General features: G+C 48.0%; 1 protein-coding gene across 7 annotated transcripts in view; it reads right to left on the bottom strand.

The window, feature by feature from the left end:
* Positions 1-611: 611 nt before the first annotated feature.
* Positions 612-20,172, bottom strand: part of MEAK7 (MTOR associated protein, eak-7 homolog) — a 44,791-nt gene continuing 25,230 nt past the window's right edge. For 5 of the 7 annotated variants that reach the window (XM_067719554.1, XM_067719558.1, XM_067719556.1 and 2 more), the window contains 4 exons: positions 19,372-19,794; positions 14,956-15,074; positions 13,163-13,342; positions 612-12,725 (listed from right to left, as the gene is read on the bottom strand). In XM_067719554.1, the coding sequence (XP_067575655.1) occupies positions 12,612-12,725; positions 13,163-13,342; positions 14,956-15,074; positions 19,372-19,794 (836 nt within the window). In that variant the 3' untranslated portion in view covers positions 612-12,611. The remainder of the gene's footprint in view (positions 12,726-13,162; positions 13,343-14,955; positions 15,075-19,371; positions 19,795-20,172) is intronic. The other 2 variants (XR_010939131.1, XR_010939130.1) reach the window with 2 other exon arrangements.

Consider the following 20,172-nt stretch of genomic DNA (forward strand, 5'->3'; position numbering starts at 1 on the left):
CCACAAGAGGAGGGGAGGGGCTGGCTGGAGAAGACGCCTTTGGGGCAGGGGTGATACCTGCCCACAGCTACCAACATTTAGCGACTGCCTAGACATAAAGCCAAATAACGCCACACACACACAGCCTGCTACGGGGGCTTCTCTCTGAGTCAGGGACACTCCCTGCGGCTCCCTCCCTTTTCAGGATTCTTCAGCAAGTTGCTGGCCCAAGCAATAGGTTTCTCATTAAAATAATAACTAGGGTCGATTCATACTTGCAATAGAAACAACAAAAAAGTATTCTTAACCCTTACTTATACCATACAGAACAAGCCAGGATAAACTGCAAACGTAAAAGGTAAAACAGTAAAGTTTTTGAAAGAAAAAATAGGGATAGGTAAATTTTTACCAAATAAGACACAAAGAGCTAGCCACTAAGTGTTATATATACTGGATCGACTGGACTGCATGCAAGTGAAGACGCTCTTCTCGTCAAGGATGTAATAGAACAGGACCATTAAGCAGCTTAGCTCCATTTATTTTTATAGAACTCCACCCATCAACAGCAGGGGGCCGTTCACCAAAATAGACAGTAAAGAAAGAGCAGAAAACAATGAAGTCAAAGGCAAAAATAGAAAAAAAAAAATCAAAACCAGTTCTTTGAAAAAAATCAATGGAAGTGTCAGTCTTGCTAGAGGTTCATTCAAGGAAAAAAAAGATACAAACTACCAATATTAGGAATGAGAGATGGTATATCATACAGATCCCTCAAGATATTCCCAAAATAAAGGAACCCTGAGAACAACTTTATGCCCTCAACAAGTTAGATGAAATAAACCAATTCCTTGAAAACCACAAACTACTAAAACTCACTGAAGATGAAATAATACATAATCTGAGTAGTTGTATAACTAGCAAAGACGCTGAAGTTATCATTAAAACCATCCCCTGAAAAGGAAATCACCAAAGCCAGATGGTTTCACTGGTAAATTTTACTAAACGTTTAAAGAAATAACAATCCTGCACAATCCCTTCCAGGATATAAGAGGAGGGAACACTTCTCAACTCATTTTATGAAGCCAACATCACCCTGATATCAAAACCATACAGGGCTTCCCTGGTGGCGCAGTGGTTGAGAGTCCGCCTGCCGATGCAGGGGACGCGGGTTCGTGCCCCGGTCCGGGAGGATCCCACATGCCGCAGAGCGGCTGGGCCCGTGAGCCATGGCCGCTGAGCCTGTGCGTCCGGAGCCTGTGCTCTGTAACGGGAGAGGCCACAACAGTGAGAGGCCCACGTATGGCAAAAAAATTATAATAAAATAAAAAATTTAAAAAAACCATACAAACACAGTACCATAGACCAACATCCCTCATGAACACAGAGACAAGAATCCTCAATGAAATATTAGCAAATTGGATCCAGCGATATATAAAGAGTACAAGACACCATGAGCAAGTGGGATTAATCCAAAAATGAAAAGCTAGGTCAATATTCAATAATCACTGCAATCCACCATATTAATAATCTAGAGAAGGAAAACCACATGGTCATATCAACTGAAGCAGGAAAAGCATAACATTCAAACCCCATTCATGATAAAAACTCAGTGAACTAGGAATAGAAGGAAACTTCTTGAACCAAATGAAAAGTATCTAGAAAAAATAAAAAACAAAAAACCCTACAGTCAACATCATACTTAATGATGAAAGACTGAATGCTTCCCCCATAACATTAAGAGCAAAGCAAAGATGTCCAGCCTCACCACTCCTATTCAGCATAATACTGGAATTCCTAGTCAGTGCAATACGGCAAGAAAAGAAAATTAAAAGGCACTGGAAAAGAGATTTAAAAGGGGAAATAAAACTGTCCCTATTCACATGACACTGTGTATGTAGAAACTCCCAAGGAATCTAAACACAAAAACCTTTCCAGAACCAATAAGTGAGTCTAGGGAAGCCACAGATACAAGGTTAAAAAAAATCACTGGTATTTCTATATACTAGCAATGAACAATTGGAAACTGAAATTTTAAACATAATACACATTTACAATGAAGCAAATTGAAATACTTAAACTAACAAAACATGTTTAGGATCTGTTTGTGTGCTGCAAACTACAAAATGCCAATGAAAGAAATCAGAGAAAACCTAAAACAATGGGGAGACATACTGTGTTCATGCCTTGGAAGGCTCAATATAGTAAAGATATCAGTTCTCCCTAAATTGGTCTATAGATTTAACACAGTTTCTATCAAAATCTCAGCAGGATCTTTTTTTAAGACATAGACAATCTTATTCTAAAATTTATATGAAAAGACAAAGGAACTATAAAATAGCTAAAACAATTCTGAAAAAGAGGCAAAAAGTTGGAAGAAACATATTTCCTGGTTTTAAGACTTACTATATAGCTACAGTAATCAAGACAGGGCAATACTGGTAAAGTAACAGACACACACAGATCAATGTCAGAATAGAGTCCAGAAATAGTCCCACACAAGTATAGCCAACTTATTTTTGACAAAAAGCCAACAGCAATTCAAGGGGGAAAAAATATTCATTTCAACAAATGTGCTGCAACAACTGGACATCCATAGCAAAAAAGAAACTCTTATACTTTCTACAAAAATTAACCAAAAATGGGCAATAGACCAAACCATAGAAGAAAACAAAAGAGAAAATCTTTGGAATTGAGGATTAGGCAAAGAGTTCTCAGACGTGACACCGAAAGTACTATCCGTAAAAGAAAAGAAAAACTGATAAATTGAATTTCACAACTTTAAAAACTTTTACTCATGAAAGTTACAATTAAGAGAATTTTTTAGAAGCTACACACTGAAAAACATTTTCAAATCATATCTAACAAAGGACTTGAGCCAGAATATTTTTTAAATCTCAAAACAGTTAAATTTTACAAAAAGGGCAGAAGTCTTGAACTGAGTCTTCACCAAAGAGGACATACCCACGATAAGTAAGCACAAGAAAAGATGTTCAACATCATTAACCAGTAGGGAAAGGCAACCTTAACCCACAATGAGATACACTACACACCTATTAAAGTGGCTAAAATAAAATACTGACAATACTAAGTGATGACAAGGATGCACAGCATCTGGAACTCTTATATGTTGCTGATGGGGATGTAAATGCTACAGCCTCTCTGGAGAACTTGGCAACATCCTGTAAACTTTAACATACACTTAGCACGTGACCCATCAATCCTACTCCCAGGTATTGATCCTAAAGATGACTTATCACACAAAAATCTATGCATGAAAGTTCATGGCAGGTTTATTTACAAGAGCCAAATCTTAGAAATAACCCAAATGTCCTTAAGAGGGTGAACAGATAAAGAAACTGGTACAACCATACACTGGAATTCTCCCCAGCAATGAGAAGGAACATGCACAGAACAACTTGGATGGATCTCACGGGTATTATGCTGAGTGATAGTATCCAGTCTTAAAAGGTTACATACTAAATGGTTCCATTTACAGAGACCCCCAAGGTGACAAAATTATAATGATGGAAAATGGATTTGAGGTTGCTAAGGGTAGGATTAAGAGGGTGTGACTGTCGAGGGAGAACCTGAAGGAGTTTGGGGGTGATGGGATAGTTCTGTATCCCAATTGTAGTGGTGGTTTCACTGATCTACACATGTAATAAAATTTCATATAACTTGTGGCAGGGGTCCCCAAGACTACCCTCAGGCTCAGTGATTCTCTAGAAGGACTCACACGAAGAGGACAACCAGAGGCTCTGTGTTTTGAACCCTCCCAGAATCTTCCCTTTGTCTGGTTCTCATTTGTATCCCTTCCCTGTAATAAATATGACCATCAGTATGATAGGTTTCCATGAATTTTTTTTTTTTTTAGCAAATTATCCAACCTGAGGGTGGTTTGGGTAATTCCCTGAACTTGCAATTAGTTTCAGAAGTCTTGGGTAGACTTTGCTATCTGGAGGACTGTGCCCTTAACTTCAAGTAGGCCTCAAATCAGGTACTATGGAAAAACTGGTAAAATTCACATAAGGTTTGAGCTGTTTAGTTCATAGTACTGCATTAACTCTGATTTTCTGGTTTTGATCATTTGGTCTGTGGTTATTTAAGATGTTTTCACTGGGGGAAGCTGGGTGATGGGTACACAGGAACTCTCTGCACTATTTTTACAACTTCTATGTCAATCTAAAATTATTTCAAAATAAAGTTCAAGGAAAAAAAAAGACTCAAAAAAATTGAGCAAAAATATACCAGGCAAATGCAGACAACAACTCACGCAACAGGGGTGAAACTACTAATGTCAGATGAGATTTTAAAAATCCAGGCCACAAGCATTCAGTGAGACAAAGAAGGGAATTTAATAAGACATAACCACCACCAAAAATCTAATAGGCCTCGGTATGTACCAACACAACATCCAAATTCATAGAGCACAGTAGAGGAAATTTAGGAAAAACACAGAAACTTCACTAGGAGACTCTTAACTGACCACAAGCAAGGAAATAAATTGATCTCAAAAAGTAGATACAGGTGACCTCACTCATCACTAACCTGCCATGTAAGGACACCACTGAAACCTCAACTGATTCCAGGAAGTAGATGTGATACAGTCGACCTCTCTAATCACTGTTCAACAAAACCACAAAAGAGGCTTCCCTGGTGGCACAGTGGTTGGGAGTCCGCCTGCCAATGCGGGGGATACGAGTTCGTGCCCCAGTCCGGGAGGATCCCACATGCCGCGGAGCGGCTGGGCCCGTGAGCCGTGGCTGCTGGGCCTGCGCGTCCGGAGCCTGTGCTCCGCGACAGGAGAGGCCACAACAGTGAGAGGCCCACGTACTGCAAAAAAAAAAAAAAAACAAAAAACCCACAAAAGAAGCTGTGGAGAAATTCTCTAGCACACCAAAATTGTAAAACTCTTGGGCCCAAGAAAAAATCAAAATGGAACTACAGAAAACCTGGAAGCTCATCACACACACGCCAATCAGAATCTGTAAATGCAATGGTCACGCCGCAAGGTAAAGCAGAGCTCACAGAAAAACAGTAGTAGCCCCATATATTCTCATTTACTCTCTTTTTATTTAGTCATTTAATAATCAACTCAAAAAAAATGAAAATGAAAAATAAATATAAAAAAGCAGCAAAAATAATATAAAACAATATTAACTACAAAACAAAATTGGTAGAACCTAACCTAGGGAAAAAAATGAAAGGAAAACACAGGAAAAATCTACAAGTACAAAAAATTTCAAATATTTCAGTCAATCTATGTAAATTAATTTGAAGACTTAAATGATGTGGAAAATTTACTAAGAAATATAAAAAATCATCAAAACTGATCCCAGCAGAGATTTCAGACAACCCAGATGATTAAAAAAAAAAAAAAAAAGGATAAGGTTATCAATAATTAACCCCCTCCCTCCACCACCAAACCAAGAAATACCAGATGAATTCTACCCAAACTTTAAGGAACTCCTTTCATTTGCATTTTCTAGAACCTGGAAGAAAGAAAGATTCTAAATTATTTTTGTAAGGCCAGCACAATTTTAAAGCGTGACTTACATAAAATCTGACCAAAACAAAACAAGAAACCACAGACCAACTCATTTATACACACTGCCACAAAAACACTAAACATGGGCCAACTGAATGAACACATTAAGAGTGACAGTTTCGGGCTTCCCTGGTGGCGCAGTGGTTGAGAGTCCGCCTGCCGATGCAGGGGACAAGGGTTGGTGCCCCGGTCTGGGAAGATCCCACATGCCGCGGAGCGGCTAGGCCCGTGAGCCATGGCCGCTGAGCCTGCGCGTCCGGAGCCTGTGCTCCGCAACGGGAGAGGCCACAACAGTGAGAGGCCCGCACACCGTAAAATAAATAAATAAATAAATAAAGGGAAGGACTTCCCTGGTGGCACAGTGGTTAAGAATCCACCTGCCAATGCAAGGGACACGGGTTTGATCCCTGGTCCGGGAAGATCCCACATGTCACAGAGCAACTAAGCCCATGCACCACAACTACTGAGCCCACGCGTCGCAACTACTGAAGCTCATGCGCCCTAGAGCCCGCACACCACAACTACTGAGCCCACGTGCCTAGAGCCCGTGCTCCACAACAAGAGAAGCCACCGCAATAAGAAGCCCACATCAAAGAGTAGCCTCCGCTCGCAGCAACTAGAAAAAGCCACACGCAGCAACGAAAACACAACGCAGCCAAAATAAAATAAAGGCAAAAATTTTTTTCAGACAAACAGAATCATAATAGCTGCAAACTCCCAGAGAATTCATAGATTATCAGAAACAATGAACAGCAGTAGTTCTCTGTGTGAGGTCCCCAGACCAGCCACAGCAGCATCACCTGGGAATGTATTAGCAATGTAAATTCTCTAGTCCCTCCCCAGAACTACTGAATCAAACTCTGGGAGTGGAGGTCCCCAGTCTGTACTTTAAGAAGCCCCCTAGGTGATTCTGATGCGGGCTCAAGGTCGAGAACCGCTGGATAAAAGAATTCAGTAAGGTAACGGGGTACAACACTATGTAGAAAAATCAAGAGCTTTCCAATGTTCATAGAATCATCAGTTGGGGTGGGGGGGAGGGGGAAGTCCACTCACAGTGCCAGCAATGACAACAAAAATTTACATAGCAAACTGAGATGTTCCTGTTCTTGGAAGAATCAGCATTAGCCAATGTCAGTTCTGCCTACGTTCATCGATACTTAATGCCATCTTGAAAACACTATCCAAAAAGAAAAAGAAAATACTATCAAACTTCTTAGAAGTAGTCAAAGTGCTACCAAAGATCAGACAAAATAAGCAGGCAAGCATTTGAAGGAAAAACAAAACAAAACAGAACAAACAAGCAAAAAAACCCAGTAGTAATAAAGGAATAGCTCTTACTTTTTTTTTTTTTTGCGGTACGCGGTCCTCTCACTGTTGTGGCCTCTCCCTTTGCGGAGCACAGGCTCCGTACGCGCAGGCTCAGTGGCCATGGCTCACGGGCCCAGCTGCTCCGCGGCATGTGGGATCTTCCCGGAAATGGGGCACGAACCCGTGTCACCTGAATCGGCAGGCAGACTCTCAACCACTGCACCACCAGCGAAGCCCAGCTCTTACATCTTTTTATCACAAAACTCTGATAATTAAAACATGAGACAGAAACCTTCAGTGAGAAAGTAGCATTTTAAGTCAGTGGGAAAGAGACACACAGTTTAATATAAAATGTACAGGAATTTATTTGGGGGTAAGATAGAGGTATATTTTAAAATACAGCTTGAGCCAAAGCAATCTTGAGAAAGAAAAACAGAACTGGAGGAATCAGGCCCCATGACTTCAGACTATACTTCAAAGCTACAGTAATCAAAACAGTATGGTACTGGCACAAAAAAACAGAAATGTAGATCAATGGAACAGGATAGAAAGCCCACGCATCTACGGTGAATTAATCTATGACAAAGGAGGCAAGACTATACAATGGAGAAAAGAGAGTCTCTTCAACAAGTGGTGCTGGGAAAACTGGACAGCTACATGTGAAAGAATGAAATTAGAACATTCTCTAACACCATACACAAAAATAAACTCAAAATGAGTTAAAGACCTAAATGTAATACCAGATACTATAAAACTCTTAGAGGAAAACATAGGCAGGACACTCTTTGACATAAATCGCAGCAATATCTTTTGTGATCTGTCTCCTAGAGTAACAGAAATAAAAACAAAAATAAACAAATGGGACCTGATTAAACTCAAAAGCTTTTGCACAGCAAAGGAAACCATAAACAAAATGAAAAGACAACCCACAGAATGGGAAAAAACATTTGCAAACGAAGCAACCGACAAGGGCTTTATCTCCAAAACACAAACAGCTCATGAAGCTCAATATCAAAAACATGAACAACCCAATCAAAAAATGGGCAGAAGACCTAAACAGACATTTCTCCAAAGAAGACATACAAATGGCCAACAGGCACATGAAAAGATGCTCAACATCGCTAATTATTAGAGAGATGCAAATCAAAACTACAATGAGGTAACACCTCACACAGGTCAGAATGGCCATGATCAAAAAGCCTACGAACAATAAATGCTGGAGAGGGTGTGGAGAAAAGGGAACCTTCCTACACTGTTGGTGGGAATGTAAACTGGTAGAGCCACTATGGAGAACAGTATGGAGGTTCCTTAAAACACTAAAAATAGACTTGCTATATGATCCAACAATCCCACTACTGGGCATACATCGGGGAAAACCATAGTTCGGAAGCTATAAACCATAGTTTATAAACCATAGTTCCAATGTTCATTGCAGCACTATTTACAGAAGCCAAGACATGGAAGCAACCTAAGTGTCCATCGACAGAAGAATGGATAAAGAACGTGGTATATATATACAATGGAATGTTACTCAGCCATTAAAAAAATGAAATAATGTCATTTGGAGCAACATGGATGGACCTGGAGACTATCATACTAAGTGAAGTAAGCCTGACAGAGAAAGACAAATATCATATGATATCACTTATATGAGGAATCTTTAAAAAATGATACCAATGAATTTATTTACAAAACAGAAACAGACTCACAGACTTTGAAAACAAACTTATGGTTGCCAAAGGGGAAAGGCAATGGGGGGATAAACTGGAAGTTTAGGATTGACATGTACACACTACTATATGTAAAATAGATAACCAACAAGGACCTACTATACAGCACAGGGAACTCTACTCAATATTCTATAATAACATAAATGTGAAAAGAAGTTGGAAAAGAACAGATATATGTATAACCAAATCACTTTGCTGCACACCTGAAACTAATACAACATTGTAAATCAACTATAGTTCAATATAAAATAAAAAAATTTTTAAAGAGAATCAAAAAAACAAATAAAAAATTAAAATACATTTTGAATGGATCAAAGATTCAGAAGTATAAGTGGAAAGCACAGTAGTAGTAGAAGAAAACACGGTATTTCTTTTTGTTTAATCTCAGAGTGGAGAAAAACTTCCTAAGCAAACCACACATCTCAGAAGCTGGGAAATATGATGACATCAAATGCAAAATTTATGTATGGAAAAATAAAGGCAGACAAACTGGAAAAAACATTTACCACACGCGGCCAATGCCATTTTGCTTAATTCAAAAGAGCACTCTTGGAATTCCCTGGTGGCGCAGTGGTTAAGAATCTGCCTGCCAATGCAGGGGACACAGGTTCGATCCCCGGTCTGGGAAGATCCCACATACCGCGGGGCAACTAAGCCCGTGCGCCACAACTACTGAGCCTGTGCTCTAGAGCCCACGAGCCACAACTACACAGCCCGCGTGCCACAGCTACTGAAGCCCACACCTCTAGAGCCCATGCTCCACAACAAGAGAAGCCACTGCAACGAAGAGTAGCCCTCGCTCGCCACAACTAGAGAAAGCCTGCACGTGCAGCAATGAAGACCCAACGCAGCCAAAAATAAATAAATAAATAAATAATTTTTTTTTTTTTTTTAAAAAGAGCACTTTTGCAAACCAATAACACCCACACCCTAGGAAACCAGGTGAGGGATAGGACACACACCATTCTTGAAAAATGAAGCTCTTCACTGTCATTCATAAGAGAAAAAAAAAATTAGTTTTCAAGCATCCAGTAAACAAAAACTAAATTTTAATATAGTATTGGTGAAAACATGGCAAACAGGCATGCCAGGTCTCAAAAGTAAAAATCTAGCTTGAAAGAGGTTCATTTGTTAATACCTAAATAAAAAAGCACGTACCTTTGGATCCAGCAATTCAGCTTCAAAGAGTTTATTCGCCAGACAAAACCACACCAAGATGTATATAAACGATATTCATTCCGTTAACAATTAGCTACAAACAGACCGTTCCCCAGCCGGGGATGGCTGACCACCAGAAAGGATGGGGCGCCCATCTCATGGGGCATTACACAGACAATGAGAATAAATGGGTAGACAGAGCAATTTCCACCCAAAAAAAGGTGAGGGACACACCAGTGTGTACAGCACATTACCTCTTGGGAACAAAACGCTAGAGCGGAGTCAGGAGGAAGACTTAGATTTCAAGTTACATCCTTTTGTATTTTGAACTTTTTTGCTGTGTATGCATAAGCTAATTTTTTAATTAAAAAAAAAATATGGTGTGTCTATCAACAGATGAATGGATAAATATGTGGTGTGCATATATATACATACATATGAATATGTGGTGTGTGTGTACATACATATAATGGAATATTACTCAGCCATAAAAAAAGAATGAAATTTTGCCATTTGCAGCAACATGGATGGACTTGGAGGGCATTATGCTAAATGAAGTAAGTCAGAGAAAGACAAATCCTGTCTGATATCACTTACATGTGAAATCTAAAAAATACAACAAACTAGTGAATAAAACAAAAAAGAAGCAGACTCACAAATACAGAGACCAAGCTAGTGGTTACCAGTGGGGAGGGGCGATATGGGGGGGGGGATTATGGGATTATATAAGACCACGTGTGTGAAACCTTTTAAAATTGTAAAGCACTGGAGAATTTAAAGACTCTTTCATTCAATAAAAGAAAAAAATTTCCAGAAAAAAATATGGTGGGGGAGAAAAGTAACAACAGCCATGCTGTACCATGAACAGCGTTTTTTCACCCCTTCCTTCCAGCGCCTATCAGGGGCCCTTATGAGTCTTCACCTCCAGGGAGACCGCTAGTCCTTACAACCTGAATTCTTACTCCCACTTTATCAAAGAACAAACTCATCACATGTTAAAACTAGCATCACGGGTTTCTCAGGCCCAGGAGGAGCGTGGTTCCTCGGGTCCTGTGGCCCCGGGCACAGCTGACACCAAACTGGTCTGTGTGCTCGGGACCACACATGCTGGGGAATCACATGGCTGCCCCACACCCCCTGCGAGGGCCGAACACCCCAGGTGACCAAGCGCCTGGGCTGGGCGCCCAGCTTCCCTCGAGGAGGTGTGCTGTCTTAGGAAACCGTCAGGCCCCCAGGTATGACCTGCACTATTGTTAGAAGAGGCACAAGGCAGAAAACAGGCCGGCAGACACATCCAGCCTCTCTGACAGCCACAGACAGAGGCCGTAGGAAGTGGTCTTCAACGGACCTTTTATTAGCGAGGCATTATTTCATTGCATTTTTCTAAAAAAATATTCTGTAACACACTGAAGACTCGGGGCCTAATTCTTCAGATTACGGTAAGGATATGTGAGGATCCTAATATCCTGCATCTGCTTCCCATCAATTAAGAACTCACAAAATGTACCTGAGAAGCTGTTAAAAACTGTCTTTTTATAAGGAAACTCAACCATGACCGAGCGTGCATGTCACCGTCTGAGCACCTCTCTTCGAAGGCCCATGTGCAAGGCCTTCTGCTCAGGGCTCAGCGCAGAGTTTGACGAGCCTCCCGGTGGAAAATGCAGAGCCTGTGAAGTGCAAACAGCTCGGTTTACTATGGCTTATAATTGGGGGCAACTCAATAACAAGGCAGCATTTCGTCAGATCTGCAGAAGGGCAACGGGTAGCAAAGGGCAGAGCTCCGCTGAGCGGGATTCTCAGTGTCCGGAGATTCTTCAGGCCGCCTCCGAGGGATGCAGGGACTGGAAGGGACACGGCAGCTCTGCCTGAGGTCCAGCCCACCAACATCTTTGCTAGCACTTCAGGATCACTGTTCGTTTAAAGCAAGTCCATGCTGTCAAAGTACCCAGTGTCCCCTCGGGAAGCAGCACGGGGTGGGGGTGATGCTGGGAGGTCAGGAGCCCGGGCCAGTCCAGTTACTCACCACTAATTCCTGCGACAGGCCATACGTGTATTAACAGGAATCTTAGCCTCAGGGCCTCGAATGGCCCCACGTTTAAATTAGTAAGAGAACCACAACTTTGCTTCTCTGTAGACCTCCTGGTTTTCCCATTTGCTCATAGCACAGACTCACTTAACTCATCATTGACCGGGGGATTTTTGCAGAAACTAACGCCTGTGGACGGCGATTTGTTAGGTAAATGAGTACTGAAACGTCTCTGGTCAATGATGTTTGGGTAACAAAAGACGTATTAATACGTCTCTGGTCAGTAATGTGTTAAAAACAGCTGAGAAAGGCAGATACTGAACCTTACTGAAGACCCATATCACCGTTATCTTCAAAATCTCCAGCTGTTACCCCCGTTAGTACACTCCTGTGCTTTTTTTTTTTCCAAAATACAAAAATTCCATGTCAGAGGAAGCTGTTCCCCAAAGGGTTGAGATTCCCATCTGAGCACCTCTGCCCTTTACCAGTAGAAATGGGACATCGAGGCTTTTAGCTGGGAGGCCTGTGCAGAGGCCAAGCGACCCTCAGTGAGTGGACCCCCCCCCCCTCCAGCAAGAACTCAAATCCCCAACCACTGCTAATTGCAGTCGGCCTCAAACGTCTCAGCATCGTCTTCGGATTTCATCTGTACAAAACGAGCGAAGTCCAAGAATCAAGCTGGTAATCGGACATATTTCGGGGAGACACACCCACCAATCGATATATAGCATCAAAGGGACTGTACTCTGTTTCAATTAGGCACCTCCAGGACCACCTAGACGTGACCAGCACGCTCTGGATTAAAGTAAACACAGTCTGCAGGCTGTGCTCCAGCTCCAGGAAGGCCCGTGCTGGGGGCTCCGCCTCACTGGTCCTCAGGCACCTCCCGGAGCCCTTCGCTGTGGCGCATCCGCCCGCTGACTTCCAGCAGGGCCTGGGCCGTAGGGTCCACGTCCAGAACGCTCTTGGTGTTCTTGGCCTTGGGAAGAAGGGAAGGATGGGTGTGTTCAGTGACCAAAACCAGGCAGTGACGTCCTGCTGCTGTCAAGTTTATCAGAGGGGAATTTCCTACTGTCGCCACAAGGGAAATGTGGTAGAGGCTCTCCCCCGAGCCCCACTGAGTCCCCCCGCCCCGGGATGCCATCGCTGGGAGGTGACAAGACGCAGGGGCCCCAACGGTGACTCATCGTCAAACCCTGGAACTAGAAGGAACCCCAGACCCTCCTCATCTTGCAGACAAGTCCCCACCCCCCCCGGGATCCCACCTCCCTGGGGTGGTTCTTTCTACTAAACTTCCACCCACTGGCATCCCTCTGGCCAGCAACGGCTGCTGGAAACAAACTGGAATAAACCATCTCCAGATGGAGGAGTAAAAGGGACAAAGCCGAGAAAGGGGAGAAACGCCCCCATGCTCACCAGCTGTGTCACCGAAGCATCTCCCACCGCCCACACCTCCATCTTCTCGAACCGGAAGTCCTCCTGGGCCGAGAGCTGAGGGCTGTTGTACGTGGTACATGTGGGCTTGGCCTTGCTGTGTCCTTTCCCGAAATCGACATCGATCCACAGGCCAAAATAATTGTGCTGCCCTCCCATGCCCTGCGGAGGGAGGGGCATAGCACCGCCTCGGTCTGGAGCACCAGACACCTGAAGCCCACCCCAGCCGTCATGCCACCGGGGCGTATGAGAAGTGAACGCAATTTTCTTCCTTTCTTCCTTTTTTTTTTAACTGTGAAATACATATTCACAGATTGATACAATTTAAGTATCCCATGACAAGTTCCTAGAACACTCATCAAGGTGTCCTGACTCGTACGCCATGGCCCTTTCTCACGGGGCTGCACTGGCAGGAAACACAAGGGACAAGAGAGGAGAAAAGAACAGAGGCCCTCAGGCCTAGAGACCCCAATCGGTAAAATAAGGAGAGAGGTCTACACAGCACTTCCCGGACAGGGATGCCGATCCGTACCCGGCCCAGGACCCGGTGCTCAAGCAGGCAGGTTGTTCACTCAGCACAGAAAGGAGGGAAAGGAGGAGGCAGCCCCGGGAAGGCGGGAACCACTCGGCACACGGTCGGCTCTGAGCCAGCGGCCGATGGGAACAGACTGCTGTTCAACCTCTCTGATCCCTTTCTCTAGGTGCCCTTTCCACCAGTGCCTCCCCGCCCGGCCTGGGGAGCCTGGAGCTAACGCCAAGCAGGAGACCAGGGCAGGAAACGCAGCTAACCTCGGGGCTGCTTCTCCCCTCGGGCCGATTACTGACCACCACCGAGACCCACTGGGTGCTGCTCCTGAGGCCAAGGCCCTCGCCCCTGTCATCACCAAACTGTCCTATCTTTTTTTTTTTTTTTTTTTTTTTGCGGTACTCGGGCCTCTCACTGTTGTGGCCTCTCCCGTTGCGGACACACAGGCTCAGCGGCCACGGCTCATGGGCCCAGCCGCTCCGCGGCATGTGGGATCCTCCCGGACCGGGGCACGAACCCGTGTACCCTGCATCGGCAGGCGGACTCTCAACCACTGCGCCACCAGGGAAGCCCCAAACTGTCCTTTCTGAAAGGCGTCCGAGGCCATCAGGTGGCCCCGTGGGAGCCTCAGAGTGAGCCTGGGAAGGAGCACAGGGCCCTCTCCACACCGACAAGATGGACCAGCCTCTCCGGCCCTTGGCTTTGCAGAGACAGGGCTGGAATTTCCCGAGAGGGGCTTTTTAAGAAGCAGGGGAAAGAAATAGGCTGGTGCTGCCAGGACACACATTCCTCACCCAAGCTAAGCATCTGTGCGGGCGCCCGTCCCCACCACCGCCCCCGGCCTTCCCCCACGTCCTCTTCTTCCTGTGCTCCGGCTGGAGCACAGAGCAGACAACCCCCCGTGGGTCCAAAGGGTCTGGGGAGCCCAGCCCCGGCCCCGCGCCCGGGTGGTACCCCAGGCAGGGCAGCATCTCCAGCCATGAAGGCCACAGACCAACCACCTGATGGCCAGGAACACTGGCCGACTCTGTCATTTGCACACAAACCTCGGAAATGCCCCAATAGAGGCCCCTTTTTTCCACGAGAGAAATTCTGTCCTCGTTGTCGCTCATCGCATCACCACCCTGAGACTCGGGCAGAACGAACTGAGCGCGTACGGCTGCCCTGACGCAGGGCGGAGTGTCCCCGGGCACGTCGGGGTCAGTGCATCACCATGGGGGGGACGTGCCCTGCCCGCCCAAGTCCTTACCAGTCCATTCGGGATGGTCTGCTGCCCTTGATTCAGGTACATGTAGTGGTCATTGTAGCCCGTGGAGGTGTACACGGCCATGCTGGGGGAGATGGAGAACAGGAAGCACCTGTCATCCCCTGAAATCGATCACAGCAAGAAGAAGCAAGGTCAGCCATCGGCGCTGGGCACGGGGAGAAGCAGGAAACGGAAATGGGCCGTGGCTCGGATGGCTGAGCAGGAAGGGCTCCCCTTGGGTCCTCGGCATGCGCGGGGCTCCTGTGCATTGGGGGCAGGGCCGGCCGGCCGGCCAGCGGGCAGAGCCCGGGACCGTAGGATGACCTGCGGGTGCAGGCTGAGAGTGACCGTTACAAAGGAATGTGACATCTGCTTGCTGGGAACACCTGTTAGCGCTCTCCCGGGGAGATGGGAGCCCTGCCCCACCGCCCCTGAGTCAGCAAGAGCAGCCTCGTCTCAACTAAGGAGCAAGGGGCAGGCGGCCACTCCACGTATTGGCTGGGCACTCACGTGGCCTCAAGCAGGCACATCACCCAGAGCGGAGAAGGCAGGGTACCTGTAGACACAGCTGCCCACAGGGAGGGGCGGGGACACGCAGGGAAAGGGGACCCTCTACCTTTGCCCGGGCACAGGAGTGGGCATGCCACCACTCAGAGAAGGTACTGGTCAAAATCCTGGAAATGAACAGCACCCTCCATCTCAGAGACTCCTGCCCTCCCCGACGCACTCACTAGGGAGGGGACGGAGGCTGCACCTCACCAAGGGAACTCCCGGCTAGGCCGGAGCCAGACCAGGGATGCTCCCCACAGCTGTGAGACCTTGGCCGGAAGGACCGCCCCTTGACGGTGACAGCGTGAGGGCACCTGACACAGGACCGAGCTCGGGTACTTGGGGGTCGGGCCATTCGTCAGGTGGGAAGGAAGCTCCAGGAAGCTCCAGGGAGCCCGAATGTGGAGGGCGGACAGGAAGGGGGCTTTGAGCCCCAGAGGGGCCTTGGGGAGGACAGCCCTCGGCCACAGATGGGCCTGGACCTGCCGAGTCAGGACCAGTGACGCTCGGGCCTCTGCGGGGACTTAGCTCCCCCAAAGTCGGGAAGGACGTCCTGAGGTGGAGACGGTTGGGTGAGAGCCTCTCAGGGAGGAGGGACCCCGCAGGGACACGGCAGGGCATGGGGGAAACAGCAGGGCCCTCGGCTATAGTGCAGGGTGTGAGCCCTGGTTGGGGAAACGGGGAGGTGAGCCTGGGGAGGTCACCAGGACCAGGTGGCACAGGGCTCCCCTCCAGGCTAAAGACTCCAGCTTGAGTCCATGTGCCTCAGAAGGTTGGGTTTAGCCTCAAGGAATTGCCTGGTCCCACCTGTGGCCCCGGGCACTGGGCCTAAGCATCACTTTGCCTTGCCATCCTAAGGCTGCCTTTCAACCAACATTTACTGGGTCCCGGATGCTAAGTGAGGTGATGGGGCCACAAAGCGTGGGCCCCTTGGCTACAACGGACCCCACTCTAGTCCATCCTGCGGTCTGTGCCCAGGGAGAAGGGCCCCGTGGGGAAGATGACCCTCGAGGGTGCAGGGCAAGGACCAAGGAGTCATAAGACCCGTAAAAACATCACTTCCACAGAGGGGCTCCTCACCCAACTCTCACAGTGACACCACCACCCATCGCCCAGTGCGTTACAAGCTGCCATTCCTGTGGTTCTGGGGAACGGAGGCCCAGAGAGGGTAAGCAACTTGCCCAGGACAGAGCCGGACTCAGCTCAGAGCTGCGGGCCTGTAGCTGCCCCATGGACGACAGAGGCGAAAATGAAGTGACCCAGCGGCTGTCACACCATCTCAAGGCTCAAATACTCGGAGTGATTGTTTCCCGGGACAAATGGACAGGAACGCCCTGAACTTGACTGGAATCTGTGATGCTAGGCTGCCCCCTGCTGGAATTCTGTCCTCACGCTTCAGAACAGAATGAGCTCAAGTTTGAAAACTTGGTAATCTCATTTTTCCACCCTTCTTCAAGAAGATGAATTCTGCTTGTTAATAAAACATGAAGACGCAGCAGAGCTGACCTGGAGTTAATACTAAAGGAGCTGGAAGAAGCGGAAGTTCCGTCTATAATAATGATTCTCAGGGTTTTTCCACATCCTCCAACCACACAGAGACCCAGCCCGTCATCCCCCCCAGAGCCCCTCCCCGTGACACCGTGACGGAGAGACCTGGGTGTGTGGAAGCCCAGGCCTGAGACTGGGGTCCCCAGAAGGGCCGCCTTCCAGGGTCAGCCCTTGGCTGGCGTCTGGGAAGGTGGATTTGGGGAGGGTCCCCCCCTCCCAGGACTGATGAGCGGCTCCCTGTGGCTAAGCTGTGTGTACAGACAGGGGCGTTGGTGCCGGACTCCTGCTGTCCTCCTGGGGGTCTGGGGTTTGGGCGCGCGTCAGTCAGAGGGTGCTCGTGTGAACGGCCCCCCAAATAAAGACCCCGCGCGCTGAAGCTCTAACGCGTCCCTGATGGACGACACTGCACACGTGCTGTCACAGCTCGCGGCTGGGGGAATTTAGCGCGTCCTGTGCGACCCCACTAGAGAGGATGCTGGAGCCTGGCTCCCCCGGACTTCACCCCCCCAACCCCTACCCAGCCTCTGAGCTGATCGTGCTCTGCATCCTCTCACTGTAATAGATCAGCTGTGATGACAGCGCTGTGCTGCGTTCCCGAGTCCTCCTAGTGACTCACTGATATGTGGGTGGTCTTAAGGGACCCTGACACAGTGGGGAAGGGCTGGTAGCAACAGCTGGATTAAAGATCTAGAACAATCTAAAACCTAGAGAGAACCAAACCCTGGAAGCAACAGGATCTCGGGGATGAAGGCACCCAGCCTTCACACCATGGTCCCTTCCACCCACCCCACCACTGCTAAAAGCCCTCCTGTAATGGCACCTCTGCACCTGGACACGGCTCCCCAACCAGCAGAAGCTTCCCTGGTGCAAGGAAGATGGGAACAATTCCAGAAGCGTGCAGTCCCGTAGAGGACCGCGGGGAGTAGCTGGCACTCGTGTGGTCGGGAAGGCTTCCTGAAGGAGGTGACCGTGGACTGAGTCCCGACAAGGAGCTGACTGTGCACAGGTGGAAGAGGGAGAAAAAGCAGCATGTGGCAAGTCCTGAGATGAGAGCGCGGCCTGTTCTGGAAACTCTGGGTAATTCAGTGAGACTGAGCCCAGGGCCCAGGGCCCAGGAGAGGTCGTCAGGCTGGAGATAAAGGATGCACCATTCTGGGTGCACGGGGGGTCCGTCCAAGGGTCTCCAGGGGACAAGCACCACGGCAGGTGGGCCGGGATGTGGCAAATGAACTGGACGGGTGAGACCAGGAGGCGAGGGCCAGGCAGAAGGCACCCGCAGCAATGCAGGTGAGCATGGGGTGGAGAGAAGAGGGAGCGGGGACGCAGGCAGAGTGCATGCAGCTGACAGCTGTCTGGCTACGATGTGCAGCCCCCATCCCAGAGGAGCACGTGGCCTTTCTCCCCCGTATTTCGCATCTCAAGACCCTGGGTTCTCCCTTCCACTGACCCAGCCAGGGAGGGTGTTAGCCTCGCCCCCTCACTGGGAGGGACTCTCCCCGGAACTGCGTCGGCCAGGCTGCCCCATTTAGCTGAGGGGAGTGAGGACAGGCCTGTATCCGGCTGCTCAGAGCCACTAGGAAAAGGCCTCCATCTCACAGCTGTTGGCCCCCAGGAGACCTTCTGAGAACAGAGACTCGGGCAGCCCGGGGCAGGTCCCAGGGGACACACCGTGACTTCAATCCTGGGAAGACAGGTTCACCTCTGAGTACGAGAACAGCCCACTGACAGGAGATGAGCGTTTTCAAAAAGAGTCCTTTAAGAGCGTTTATCAGAGTAGTTCTTTGAGGAAGGGAAGTATTTCATCAGGGCCTTTGATCCAGGGCATTCAAGGTCTAGCAAAGAGCTTCCAATCTCCAGCAAAATCACAAAACCGAAAAACTACGGGCAGAAGCAGCAAAGCAGACCCACACAGGGGGTTCCAGGAAAGGAAGACGGTCCTCCGAGAAAACACACCCCACCTGCAAGAGCCGGTACCTCCCAGTCCCCTATGCAGCACCTACGGCCCAGCCTCGCCCGCGGTCAGGACCTGGCATCGTTTAATGCTGATCCGCTGTTTCCTCACCTGAAGGCCAGGGGTGAGGACAGCTGTCCTGCTCACCTGACCCTGCAGCCAGAATCTACAGAGAAATCCATGAAGTTAAACCATCATAAAGAAACACCCCGTTTCACTATCCTCCCAAACACGTCTCGCAAAACACTTGCGGGAGGAGATGGAAGAAACACGCACATCCCCTGGCGGGGCTCGGAGGTCTCCACACAGCAGCCGTCTGACCAGAACGAGCACTGGTGCTACCATGTGGGGTTTTGGTGGCCAAGACTCACCTTGAAACTGAGGTTTGACCTCCCAGGAGCAGGAAGCAAAGCCACCGAACACATGGCCGTCGTGGTCCTCGAGCAGCACCACGCAGGGCCCGCAGTGTGTGATGCGCCCGCAGAGCTGGGCGAAGCTGTGCCCGTGGAGCTCGGATGAGAACAGCAGGCGCCAGTGGTTCCTCTGCTCCCTGGGCAGGTGGGAGTTGATGTAGATGACGGACAGGACATCCAGGACGCTCGCAAACTCCCGTTCCTGGTCGACTTGGCGCTCGGGGACCAGGGTGGCCAGATCGAGGGACGAGCCCAGGAGGAGGAAGCCTTGGTGGATGACCACGCTCAGAAACGTGGCCACGTGGGGAGCCCTGAACACCCAGTCCTCAATTGTGGTTCGGTCACATTCCAGCCGCTGAGGCCCCAGAGGCTTCTCACCGCCTAGGGGAGGAGAAAACAGTATTAGTGGGTGAGGACATCGCCTCTTCTCTGCTTACCTAAACCTGCTCTGTCCAGCGGGGGAGGCACGCGTGGTTCGTCTGCATTGAGACGCACAGTAAGTGTAAAAGGCACACCCCATGTCAGAGGCTTGGCGTGAAAAAGAAAATGAACGTAAAATATCTCATTTTCTTACATTGATTGCGAATGTTAAAGTATACTTTGGACATATTCTTAAGATTAATTTTGCTTGTTTCTTTTTGGTATTTCCATGTGGTTACTGAAATATGTAAAATTTCATATGTGGTTGGCTTCGGAGTTCACATTCTGTCTCTATCGGACAGTGCTCATCTAAACAATTCAATATCGACACTCTTATCT

This window comes from Pseudorca crassidens, chromosome 20 (assembly GCF_039906515.1).
Source record: "Pseudorca crassidens isolate mPseCra1 chromosome 20, mPseCra1.hap1, whole genome shotgun sequence".
NCBI classification, from domain to species: Eukaryota; Metazoa; Chordata; class Mammalia; order Artiodactyla; family Delphinidae; genus Pseudorca; species Pseudorca crassidens.